Genomic DNA, 11709 nt, shown 5'->3' with positions numbered 1-11709 from the left:
CTGGTTCTCATGCTGTTGGTGTCTCTACCTTCTACTCAGCCAAGTTTTTCTTCAGGTTTAAGTTAAGCTGCAGTTTTATAGCACTAGATGTGCACAGTTGTGTTTTTTTCCTTGACAGCTCTGGCTAACAGCTGTAGATCAGAAACTTGCAAGATCCATTTCTGTTGTGAAATGTGAACCTTGCTGATTACTCAGGAACAAGATTTGTACAATGGAAAAAAGTTTCAGCTTGTATGAACATCTGGCCTGAAAGATCATGCAGGCAGTAGGAAATCAGGCTCTATTAAGGTAACTCCATTTTAAAAACCACTTGCTTTGTTATGGGCAGGATCCCCAGATCTAGCAGAGTGTTTTAATTAGATCACATTACAAGCCAATAATAAAATTCACACTTTGGTACATTATGGGTCTTTATAATAAAAATATAATTAAAATGTTACAAAAGAACAAACTCTTCAAAATCTCTGTAAAATGACTGCAGACACTGGAGAGGACCAACATGATTGCAAATAAACAGCAGGCTACTTGGTACATAAAGAGTTATTTTTTTTTTAATAAAGTAAAATTTTGCAAAGGTAAAAGGTCAAGACTGGGGCCTTTTTTAGCTTGTTTTCTACTGCCTTTAAGCAGAGGGAGGAGTTCTTATTTCATAGAATGGTTGAAGTCAAGGTCATATTGTCCAATGCCCCTGCTGCAAAGCAAGTCACCTACAGCTGGTTGCCAAGGACCACAGCCACATGGCTTTTGAGTCTCCCCAATGATGGAGATGATAGTTATTGATGAGAAATTGGCTGTAACAACACCCAGTGAAATAACTGCTTGTCCAGACATCTGCAGGAATTTGGTATCTGTCCCACTTAAAATATTCAAACTAAGAAGATGGTAGAGTTAGATCACCTGCAAATACAGATGTTGACCCACAGGGTCTTGTGTGTCAGTTCACTGTGGTACCCCTTCTTCAAATGAATAGAAAATTGACAAGACCAACTGTATACTGCTTAAACCAGAGGAAGAGAACTCCACTTGTGCTATGAAATAAGTCTTATTGGCCAGGGACTGAACTGCTTAGTTCAAGCTGATGGGTTTGCTCCTGGGCCCATCACATGACACTGATGTAGTCAGCAAAGGCCTGGGAGGAGTCCCACGAGTCATTGACCACACTGCATACAGCTTTGAGACGCCGAAGTGCTTCTTGAGCTGTTTCAGCATCCTGGTCCAGCCAATTTTGGAAGAGGCGGAGGTGCGTGAATTGAATCTGTCCCCCTCTCTGCTGGATGTGGCCTTCCAGCTTCTTTGTGAACTCCAGGAGCCCATCAGGTTTGATGCAATTTGAGCTTTCCAGGGAGAGACAAAAAAAAAAAGTCATTAAGAGTCTAGGCTATAATTTGAGCAGTTTAAATTACTGTTCCTTCTAGTAACTGCCAGTGCAGGTACTTGAGGATGTTTCAATGCAAAGTACAACTTTCTTCAGCAAAGTGTGAGTGGTCCTTCAGTTGTGATGAAAAACAAAACTGAAGCACAGTAATATGAAGGGCCAGAAGCTTTTTAAAACTAAGGTGGTAACCACCACCAAGTTAAACTCATTTTCCTGCCCTCCTTACTACTGACTTAAGTAGACCTAGCTGTAGCCTTACACTGTTGCTGGCTGTAAGCTGCTGGCTAAGTAGTGCCAGGAGCACTTCAGTCTCATAGCAGCTGTCAGCTGCCTGGACCAAGGGGCCTGGCCCAACCTACAGGTCCCAGTGCAAGCCTCAGCAGCAAGTGATCATTTATCTCTTCCTTCTGAGAAAATCAGGAGAGCATGTGTCAGGCCCTGGTGTTTCTAGGAGATTAAAAGGTCATTTTACCTGCATAGATGTGTAAATAAACAGGAAGTTGCATGCTGGACTTAATTTTGTGAGAGGCACAGTAACAATCAGGATTCAAGGCTGCTGAAGGAGTGGCCATGATTAAATAAATCGTCAAGCCTATGCCCTCTCAGCAACCCGAGCCATTAGGATGTAAAGCTGGGGTGGGTGGGGGGTGGGAATCAACCAAAACAATCATTAGTATTGCAGAAACGCCACCCTCCATGTGCTTCATGAAGGTTACTGCCTATCTTTATGGCTATTCAGGCTCAAGACAAGAGCAGCAGTTCAGGTTGAAGACCAAAGACGATGAAAGGAATGCAGAGGCATTCACAGGATCTGACAGGGGCAATGACAGCATTCTCTCCCTATTCCAGGGCAGTGGGAACAGAGCTATTCACACTGAGGCCTAAGAATAAATGTACATGGGAATGTTAGTTTTGAAGGGCTTGAAGCAGGCTCCCAAGTGAGCAGAAAACCAAAGCTGCTTTTAAGATGGAGCTTGACTCATTTATAAAAAGGGACAGTAAGATGCCTCAGAGATGCTGGAGGTCCCTGAGCTTGTATGTGCTCATTGCAGCATTTCTCTAAGCTTTTCCTGGGCACATGTTCCCTTGAGGAAGGAACAAAACCATGCTTAGGCTTCTCCTGCTGTCTGAGCCCAGTTCAGCTCTGGCCCTCCCAAAACAAGAAATTCAATGTGAGCAGCAGAATACCTGACATCCAGCTGGCAAAGAGAGGAGGAGGAATCTTCAGAGAAAATATCTGCAAGGGCAACCAGCCTGTGATTCCCTAAGAGGGGAGAAATGCAGGTGTTAAGACAGTTCCCAGTTTGTATCCAGTTATTTAAATGGCCACATGACTGGGATAATAGTGCAGAAAGGAGGCTGTAAGCCTGTGCATGCAGCACAAAGGGCTCATCTCTGCACCCTCTGTTTGTCCCCCTTTAGTGGCTTAAAGCAGTTCACCCTGCTGAGCACAGTGTTCAAGGCAATGGAAACATTTGCTGATAGGGCAGTTTGTTTCACTAGAAAAATCCTGGGTTTGTTTGAGACGTCAATACGCAGCTTTGTTTTAAAAATGGCCAATAGCACACGGTTAAACTCAAAACCTCAGAAGTTAGGTGTATTTCAGGTGATCCCAAGCTTTCCCATTTCATCTCATTGAAAGAACAAAACCCACTATTCTGGATTTACCTGAAATTCATTTCTCAGACATTCCTGCTTGGCCTGTGATCCAAAAAGCCTTTCATTTCTGTAAATTCAGTTCCACTTCTTTGACACAAACCCTTCCTTTACTTATCCCCATCCCTCAAGTGGCTGTCAACAGCTTTTAAGGCATAAAATCCCCAATCTTGGGCAAAATCTGCACCTCTGGATGAGAGGCAGTGCATCTGCTGCTGGATCTGTTCCTGTTAAAGAGTCTGAAGCAGATCAGTGTTCAGTCAAATCTGGAGTCCCACTGATATTTGCTTTTGCTGCAGAGAAAAGCAACTGTAATGCCCATGCAGCACCTGGGCTCTTGGTACATTGCTGAATGTAACTGAAATTCTGCCTTTAAAAAATGAACTCAGCGCTCCTTATTTTGTGAGCTAAATTCACTCTGTTCATGCACATGTTAAGTTCAGCACAGAGGTCACCAGCTAGCAACAGTCGTTAACTGCCATCCTGAAGTTATCTCCAAGAGAACTGGTCTAAGGTCAAGGCCCCATAGCAACATCCACTGTACGCACCAAGGCGATTCCCAGGCAGTTTGAGGCTCTTCAAAGATGAATTTCTTTTCACTGTATTGATTATTTCTGACAAAAACTCAGTAGTAGAGCTTTCAAACAGCCGGCAGAAGGAAAACGTGATTTCTACAGAAAAAAATGCATTGACAGTACGTGTTAGTACTCCCTGCGTGCTTCATTATTCCATAATTACATCCTGCAGACAGCTCCAGCCCCTAATCCATATGCAAGAACAAAGCCTCCCCAGCAGTGGATTGCATACAACAGCACTGCCACTCTGTCACAGGAAGAGAGCAGAGATCACACCCAGGGAAGTGGCTTTGCCAGCTGACCCAGTTAAAGGCTGATGTGCTCTGCAGGTTAAAAATCTTTGTGTTATAGCCAAGACTATGGACTTTTCTCTGCAGCATACACCAGCTGTGCAGCTGCTCCTTTCTCTGCCCTGTTGGCACAAAGAACCAGACACGTCCCCACTCTGTCAACAGCTACAAATCTGCTTCAGGGACAGTGACATTTGGCTAAACCTTACACATCTGAAGATCACCTCTTAAATGCCAGCCAGCCAAAAGCAGCCACCTGCAGCATCTTTCCAAGCAACAGCACCCAGGAGATTGCTGTACCTTGCAGGACGGGATCCTGAAGCAAAAGCAGAACTTCTTTCTGGTGCTCAGCCAGGTTCACATCATGAAAGCTCAGTTTCTTCAAATTTGGATTACACTCTAAAAGCAAAACAAGTTCTCAGGTAAAGTACTGTACATCCTTGGGATAAAAAAGACCCTGACCCAGCCACTAGCTAACACCCAGAAACCGCGTTGGACTGTGGATATTTTGTGCTGGATTGTGGGTAATTAAAAATGAACAACCCTGCTGTGTAGGATCATTCACACGCTCAGCGCAGAAAAGTGGGATGGCTGATAGCCATTTCCTTTTCTCAGGAGACTTCAAAGATGTCCACACTGAAAAAACAGACCCACCTAAGCTGGCTTCATACTAAAGGATGGAAGATCACAGCAAGGAAGCCACTCCGTGTGTCACAGTGATGCTGAGTACCTTTGAGTGCCTCCAAAAGGAGCCCAAGCTCCTGAGAACCGGGCAGTGTGGCGCTGTCAAGGGACAGCTGCTGGAGGGACTTTGACGCCTTGAGCACTGGCAGCAGGAACGTGGTGTGCAGAGGTTCCCTGGGGAATCGGATCTCCAGCTGCTCCAGGCAGCTCTCTTAAGGGAAGAAAAACAAACAACAATGAAAGAGCTTGGTCTGGAGTGCCCATCTTCAAAGTAGCTAGGTCCTACAGCAAGCAAGAAGTCTGTATGCCTGACGGAACTATCATTTAGGTTGGTAGAAAGTGCCTATGCAACATGCCCTGCCCCACAGAGCTCTACAACTCAGACCTATGGTAATGTGAATCACTTCAGGCTCATTTCAAGACTCCTGCCAGACCGCAGGGCCACCGATTTCTATGGCATTCTGGCAGTGGAACAACGCTTGAGAAGAGGTCACCCTTTATGCACAAACCACTCAGTGTCTTCCCAGAGCACAGCTCTTCACTGACCCCACTCCATACTCACTCAGGCTTTGCTTACTGCTTTTCTGGTAATTCAAGGGCTAATAGGGCTGATGAGAGACCTGTGAGCTGAGAATATGCTGCTATAGCTCCCAGACTGTAATCCAGAGGCTTGGATTGCTTTGCCATCACCTGTGGTATTGTGATGATCAAGAGATGCTTTCCCTCTGCTTAAGGGTCTGTCTAAGGCTTAGAGCCTCACGGTCTATAGGATGGTCAAAGCAGAAGCTCCCAACCAATTTACAGATCTGGTGGGATACGCTCCCCACAGCTTGCATGGACAGTCACTGCTAGCAGGTTATGACTGGCCCTGTACAAAGCTGATGTTGCAGCAGATAGGCATACAGCAGTAAAATGCTTTGTCCGAGACTCAGGCTCCACAGAGCATGTCAGACTGGAAACGACAAACCAACACCATCTAAATCAGAAAGGTGAGGCTGTAATTGCTTAATTACACATCACTGTAACAGTGTAGAGTTCAAATCTGCGTGCCAAGCTTTTAGTTTTATCTGCCTGCCACATCCTGGTCATCACTCAGAATAATGATTCCTACCTGGGATTTCTACCTCACTGCAGCTTGGATTCCCCTCTGGCCTGTTCCCCTCCAGCTGGTTTTTGAGGTCGAAGCTGACTGAGAGCGTGTGGAGCTGGGGAAAGGCGCTCAGGATGCAGCGAACAAGCTCCATGCAAGGCATGTGGGAGAAGACGTCGCTCACACGCACCACGCGGAGGTGGCAGTCTGAGTGGCGGGAGAGGGCCCGGAGCCCAGAGAGGATGCAGAAGATGTTAGCACCCAGGCCTGGAACAGCATTTGTACAGAAAGGTGTTAGCTGTGCCTGTACAGACACCAGCACACACGCAGCTGGAGCTGCACCAACAGCCAAGCAACCTAGGGCAAAGGCTGAACTCACAGACTGCTTTATTCACATGTTCTTAAGCTAGACTGTGTATACAGGAGAGGGAGATCTGGCTCTTGCCTTCGCCCTCTCTGGATGGCATTTAAGCACAAGGCCAGGGGCTGTTCTGGGGCAGAAGGGCCCCATTCTCTCCCTCAGACAAGTCCTCATGCTCATTAAACTATCTCTACTGATGCCATTCTCAGGACTGGGTACCAATACTCTTACAATGCCCACTCTAGTAAAAATAAAATCAGGGTAAACCTGAGCGATAAGTCAGACCATTAAACCAAGGCTGGAAGGAAGCAACCTGTTGACACCACTAACCGTTGTAAGACAGAACCAAGTTTTCTAAAGATACCCAGGAGCTCAGCAGGTTACTCAGAGTCCGACATGTCTCCCCAGTCAAAGGAATGGAGAACAATTCCAGCGTGGACACGCTTCGGAAGCGGTGAGCAGCTTTCAGAGAAAAGATGCCAGCAGATCCTCCTCTTTTCTTACAGCCAGCATGGCCAGAGCACGGAGATCCTGGGGAGGAACTAGTCCAGTTCTCAGCATTTTCTTCCTCTGTGGTGCTGTTTTTGTCAAGTAACCCTGAATTATCCTCTCTAGCAACAGTAAAAACAAAATCATACAGGTCTTCTGGGTCAGCATATGGTCCCCTGCTTCGTCTGAGGCAGCGACGTTTCTTCCCCACTGCAGATTTCAGCCGTCTGCGTGTCTTTCGAATAACAGGGTAACGGGACAGCTGCTCTGAGATGCAACGAGGAGATCTTCCCTGACTGCTGGTGTGGTCACAGGGCACCTTGCTGCTTGCCTCCTCACATGACTGGTTTTGCAGAGGAGGACTTCTTGGTCTGGAGAGGACAGAGTTCAGGCAAGTGTCAGCCCCGTATCCATTCACCTCCGCATCAGCCTCCACCGGGGCCCTGGGGGATCCCTTCTGGTTCTCACCATCGCTCCACTTCCTCTCATCATAACGGCCCCTCTCTGCTTGCTCTTGTGCTGACTCCTGGCTTTGGGCTTTGTCCTCCTCTCTGCAAAGGCCACAAGGGCCGCTGTGATGCGCGAGGGCGTTTCCTGAGCGCCAAAACCCAGCACTCATGCTCAAAATGAGAACGAGAAGAACTGTGTCGGGAACAGGCCAGGAATACATGGACACTTGGCTGACGGAGCCATGGTGAATCAGGCGGTGAAGAAGTAAAACCAGCGAACGCCTGATGGACTGGTCGGAGGAGAGGAGGTGCTGGAACTTCAGGATCCGCAGGGAGCTAGCCAGGTTTTCGAGCACTTTCTGGTTGTGCTCAGCAGTGAGCTCCACTGCGCCCTGCAGCATGTTGCAGAGGGTAAGCTGAGAAACATGCGGGGAGCTGTGGAGCAGCGGTGAAAAGTGATGGTCGTTGAGACGCCAGTCAGAGGAAACATCCAAGACACCGTGAAGAACGTTTGAGAAGAATGTTTCAAGGAACTTCTTCCTCCAACAGGTTATATTCTGCAATTAAACAACAGGGCCATATTAACAAAAAAGTCAGCCACAATTTTTCTCGTTCTTTTTAAGTTAAATTATTGCTAACTGCTAACCTGGCAAATGTAGCGTCCAAAAAAAACCTACTGCTAGCACAACTGAGACTACCTTTCCAGCTCTCAACACCCTTTCTCAGTGTATTTGTTGAAAAACTGAGCTACTCCCATTGCTCTCTCTTCATCCTGCTTCTGGCCTCATTTAAACATATTTAGTGGTTTGAAGCTAAGCCGCATTTTTGCCTGTTAAAACCACATCATCAGGAATCTTCTTCCAGAGCATCTCTTTATAAGCTGTGATTAAGTTGTCTGTTAGTGATTCTTTTGCAATGCTGAATCAATGGATCTGCTTCAGTTTTCCTACGTAAAACCATTCTCCCAAACTCACCGTCTCCTGTATTTTTCTAGTGTTTTCTAAGACATCAGCACATTTTTTTGCCAGCGTAGGTGTAAGCATGACATAAGATACTGTTTTTATTCTCCGTTTTCCCAAGAATTACATCTCTAAAGGCAGGATTTATTCTTTCGGCAAACTCACTGTTGTGAGATGGTGTGGCTGTGCAGTACGGTTCCTTTTATGAACACCGTTTCCCTAAATAATTGTACTACCGGGGTCACGCCTTGGTCCGGAGCTCTATGAATGCTTATAAGCAAGCACCAGCAACCGCTCGGAGGCAGCCAGTGGCACCGGCAGGCTTAGAAACCGAAACCTCGCGGAAAACGGCAGAAACAGGGCACCTGCATTGTGCCCCTTCTCCCACTGGCAGTGTCCCCTCACCTCCGAGTTGGGCGGCCTGGTTTTCATCACATCGTCCCACAGCTTACGCCAGATGGGCTGCGTTGAGAGACCTGGGGGAGGAAAAAAAAAAATCAACCAGGCACTTTCACCCCTTCTCCCCGTCAGAGTGCCCTGCCCCGGAGCTCACAGGGGCGCAGAGCAGACCCAGACCCCTGCAGTGCAAGGAGGGTGCTTTGCAGCGAGGAGAAGGAAGACCGCTGCCTTGAATGGGACACTGGTTAAAAACCGGCAGGTTTTGTCGGTCCTCAAAAGGAGCAAAGGTACAGCAGGGCTCGCACCCCGGCGTGAGCCCTGCCTGGGTGCGGGATGGGGCTCAAGGTTTTGGATGCAGAGGGGTGTCCAAGCTCTGGAGGTGCCGTGTCCCCCCTGCTAGTAGAGGGGCTCACCCCTCCAGCCCTTCACCCCTCCAGCCCTTCACCCCTCCAGCCCAGGGCTCCCGTTTCCAGCCTGGAGGGGTTTGTCCCCCCAGCTGAGGGTTCCTCTCTCCAGCCGGGGGTCCCTCCGGTGTGGGGCTCATCTCTCCAGGGCGGGGGGCATCCCCCCCCGCAGTGTGTGTGTGTGCGCGCGTGGGGGGGGTTGCCCACCCCATCAGTTCCGGGGGTCCCGTCCCTCCCGCCCGGGGGTACCCCCACGGGTCTGTCGCCGTCCCCGCCGGTGTCACCTGCTCTCCGGGCGGCGCCCTCGGCCCGCTCGAGGCGGAAGACGGTGAGAAGCGGCAGGAGCCCCCGCAGGAGGTGCCCGGGCAGCGCTGCGGAGAGCCAGAGGGAGACGGCGGCAGGGTGCGGGCAGGCCCCAGGCCCCGCGCCCCGCCGCCCCGCGCCGCCCGCGCCTTACCCCAGACGTCCCGCTCCAGGGCCCCCATGCTGCGGCTCACCGCCGCCGCGCTCAGCGCGAACAGGCTGCGCGGCCCCTCCGCCGCCATCGCCCCCTTCACCGCCGCCGCCATCTTGGGAAGGGACGCAACCCCTTCCTCCCTCCCTCCCGCGCGCCACTGCTGCCGCCGCCATCTTGGGAGGTGGAGTGAGCGGGCGGCCATGTTGGGGAGGTCGCGTCGAGCGGCGCCCCCTTCCCGCACGGGGCCGGAGAGGCCGGCAGCGGCAGCCAGGCCGAGCCGGCTCCGAGGTTGCGATCCCCACGAAGAAGGGCAAAAAGAAGGCAGGGAACGGGGAGGTAGCCATCTTGAGACGGTCACGGCTGCCGTGTTTGGAAGGGAGGGGCCTAGGCCTTGAAGCACCACCCTCCGGGGAGGCGGTCCCAACGCGCTGCAGGCGCGTTTCCGCTTCCGGGGCGGACAGCGGCCCTTCCGGCGGGTGACCCTGCGGAGTCCTTCTGGGCGGCGGGAGCGGAGGGATGGGGCTGCGCGACACCGTCGTCCACGCCGGCGAGCCCGAGGTGAGCCGGGCCGCAGCCCCGCGGGGCGCGGGCGAGCGGTCCGCCGGTCGGTGGGTTAACGGCTGTGCTTTCTTTTTTTTCCCCAGGAGGAGGAGGAGGAGGAAGAGCTGGTGGTAAGACGGGGAGCGGGGCCGGGGCAGGGCCTGGGCCGCCCCTGCCCGGGGAGCTGGCGGGCCTCGGTGGCGGCGGGGGAGGCCCGTAGCCTCTGCGGCCACCCGCGGCTCCCAGGGGTAGATGCCCGGTGCCTTTCAGCGGCCACAAGCAAAATGGCAGGGGCTTGGGCCCCCGTCGCCGCTCTGTGCTGGCGATCCAGAGCTTAGCGGGGAGACAGCTTGAATCCGGGCTTCGATATGGGTGGATGGATCTCTCTTAAAGCGATGGGTCTCGGGGCGGGAGGAACGGCGTTTCGGGGTCTCCCTGTTCTCACCGCAGCCCCGTGTCTGCAGGATCCTTTAACTACGATCCGGGAGCACTGCGAGCAGACGGAGAAATGCGTGAAGGCGCGGGAGCGGCTGGAGCTGTGTGATGCGCGGGTGTCCTCCAGGTCCCAGACAGAAGAGCAGTGCACAGAGGAGCTTTTTGACTTCCTGCACGCCAGGGACCACTGCGTAAGTGCGGCACCCGTGGATGCAACTTGCCTGCTGGTGCTGGGAGCAGAGCTGCCTTTACCTGCACTTCTGAGAGTGCAGACAGCTCACGTAGCTGTTCAGTCACAGTGAGCTCGGAAGAACTGCGAGCCTTGATGCTTTTTCTTGCTAAATGTTTGGTTCCTCCTTGTTACAACAGTTCCAGCTGGAATTCGGTAGGTTATTAAACAATGAAATAAGTCAAATGCATTGTTTCTGCCCTGCAAATGACACTCTGCTCTCTTAGTGTTGTATTTGCCCTTTTAAAGTTAAACCTTCTTAACCTGAGATGAAACTTTCTAAGAACTCTCAGCTTGCTAGTTTTCTTGAGTGACTTGTTGCAAGACAATGAGAAGAGTGGAGGGCTGTGGGGCCATGTGCATTAGTGGCCCAGAAAACCAAGAGGTGGCTGGTAACATGCTGCTGATTTCCAGCCCTAAACTATGAGCTACTGACTGCTTTGTCCCTTCTTTTCAGGTTGCTCACAAACTCTTTAAGAACCTGAAGTGAAGGCGGGCGTGATTGTCCATCTGCTTCCACAGCGCGTGCTGGCGGTTTCTGGATTCATAGTACTGCTTCCCGCCTGTTCATTCTCCACGCCAAGTATAAATGAAACGGCTTCCTGGCAGCGACTGAGCATCAGTGTGTCGCTGCGGCTGTTCTCATGGAAAATGTGCAGCTACGCAAAAAATGTGTTGATGTTCTGTAATTTTCCATATTAAACATTCAGAGTTCCCATGGAAATACCCTCAGTTTATTTACTAGTTCTTGCACTGGGTTACGATGAAATTAGTAGGTGTCAGAGCCCAGTTTGGCGGGGGGGGACGGGGGACGGACTTTTCCTCACTTGTGGGAATGTCCTTTCTGTGCAGCAGCTGGAGCCCAATCCCATAGGTCAGAATTTGTCAGCGGGAGCCACAAAGATTCTTTCCAAGCCCACAAGACCGGTATTGTTTGTGCAGTAAGTTCTGACTCAAACTAAAGGGAGTGACCCTTTTCTAGGAGAGAAGTCTGTCTGTCCGTCCCCCTTCTTGAGAGAGGACTGTCAGCTCTCCCTCCTTGTCACCTACTGCTGCCAGAAGGCCTCCCGGCCGCGGTCACCCTCGGGTCCTTGCCCAGACCGACTGACCGCGGGTGGGCAGGGGCTGGTTCTGCCTGCCCAGACCCCGAGCGGTCACCGGGGGAAACGAAGCCCCTCCGGGGTGGGTCACCAGCCCCTTCTGCTGCCCCGGTGCTGCCCTGCGGGGGGGGTCAAGTTCACGCTCTGCCCGTTTTTCCTCCCGGTAGGATGTTTTCGGAGCAGGAAAACGAGGCGGGGGGGCCGGGGGCGGGCGGCG

The 11709-nt window shown here is 51.3% G+C and overlaps 3 protein-coding genes across 4 annotated transcripts in view; 2 read left to right on the top strand and 1 right to left on the bottom strand.

Annotated features, from left to right (window-relative positions):
- Positions 1-590: 590 nt before the first annotated feature.
- On the bottom strand, positions 591-9276 carry LRRC41 (leucine rich repeat containing 41). Of its 2 annotated transcripts, XM_010582433.1 has the most exons (10): positions 9189-9276; positions 9016-9102; positions 8334-8404; positions 6362-7526; positions 5692-5937; positions 4627-4791; positions 4197-4295; positions 3580-3702; positions 2564-2639; positions 591-1334 (listed from the first exon to the last, which is right to left on the bottom strand). In XM_010582433.1, the coding sequence occupies exons 1-10, from the start codon at positions 9274-9276 to the stop codon at positions 1100-1102; spliced, it is 2355 nt and encodes a 784-aa protein (XP_010580735.1). In that variant the 3' UTR covers positions 591-1099. The 2 variants fall into 2 exon arrangements, with proteins under 2 accessions (XP_010580735.1, XP_010580736.1); XM_010582434.1 differs by lacking the exons at positions 8334-8404; positions 9016-9102; positions 9189-9276 and adding an exon at positions 8165-8259.
- Positions 9277-9654: 378 nt separating this feature from the next.
- Positions 9655-11098, top strand: LOC104841046 (cytochrome b-c1 complex subunit 6, mitochondrial). Its single transcript, XM_010582432.1, has 4 exons — positions 9655-9746; positions 9833-9859; positions 10193-10354; positions 10850-11098. Exons 1-4 carry the CDS (start codon positions 9705-9707, stop codon positions 10880-10882), a joined length of 264 nt encoding a protein of 87 aa, XP_010580734.1. The 5' UTR covers positions 9655-9704; the 3' UTR covers positions 10883-11098.
- A 57-nt stretch (positions 11099-11155) lies between these two features.
- Positions 11156-11709, top strand: part of NSUN4 (NOP2/Sun domain family, member 4) — a 3810-nt gene continuing 3256 nt past the window's right edge. The window contains exon 1 of the mRNA XM_010582714.1: positions 11156-11164. Coding sequence (XP_010581016.1) covers positions 11156-11164 — 9 coding nt within the window. The remainder of the gene's footprint in view (positions 11165-11709) is intronic.

This window comes from Haliaeetus leucocephalus, unplaced genomic scaffold (assembly GCF_000737465.1).
Source record: "Haliaeetus leucocephalus isolate CR32 unplaced genomic scaffold, Haliaeetus_leucocephalus-4.0 Scaffold848, whole genome shotgun sequence".
NCBI classification, from domain to species: Eukaryota; Metazoa; Chordata; class Aves; order Accipitriformes; family Accipitridae; genus Haliaeetus; species Haliaeetus leucocephalus.
The sequence above is the reverse complement of the archived record's forward strand: the minus strand, read 5'-3'. Positions and strand labels throughout refer to the sequence as shown.

Coding starts and splice junctions, on each gene's coding strand:
- LRRC41 (XM_010582433.1), bottom strand. CDS start 9,276: ATGGCGGCGGAGGGGCCGCGCAGCCTGTTCGCGCTGAGCGCGGCGGCG. Junction 5,938..6,361: donor CTTGGTTCTGTCTTACAACG/GTTAGTGGTGTC, acceptor ATGCTGTTCCAG/GCCTGGGTGCTAACATCTTC. Junction 4,792..5,691: donor CAGTGAGGTAGAAATCCCAG/GTAGGAATCATT, acceptor TCTTCCCTTAAG/AGAGCTGCCTGGAGCAGCTG.
- LOC104841046 (XM_010582432.1), top strand. CDS start 9,705: ATGGGGCTGCGCGACACCGTCGTCCACGCCGGCGAGCCCGAG. Junction 9,747..9,832: donor TCCACGCCGGCGAGCCCGAG/GTGAGCCGGGCC, acceptor TTTTTTCCCCAG/GAGGAGGAGGAGGAGGAAGA. Junction 9,860..10,192: donor AGGAGGAGGAAGAGCTGGTG/GTAAGACGGGGA, acceptor CCGTGTCTGCAG/GATCCTTTAACTACGATCCG.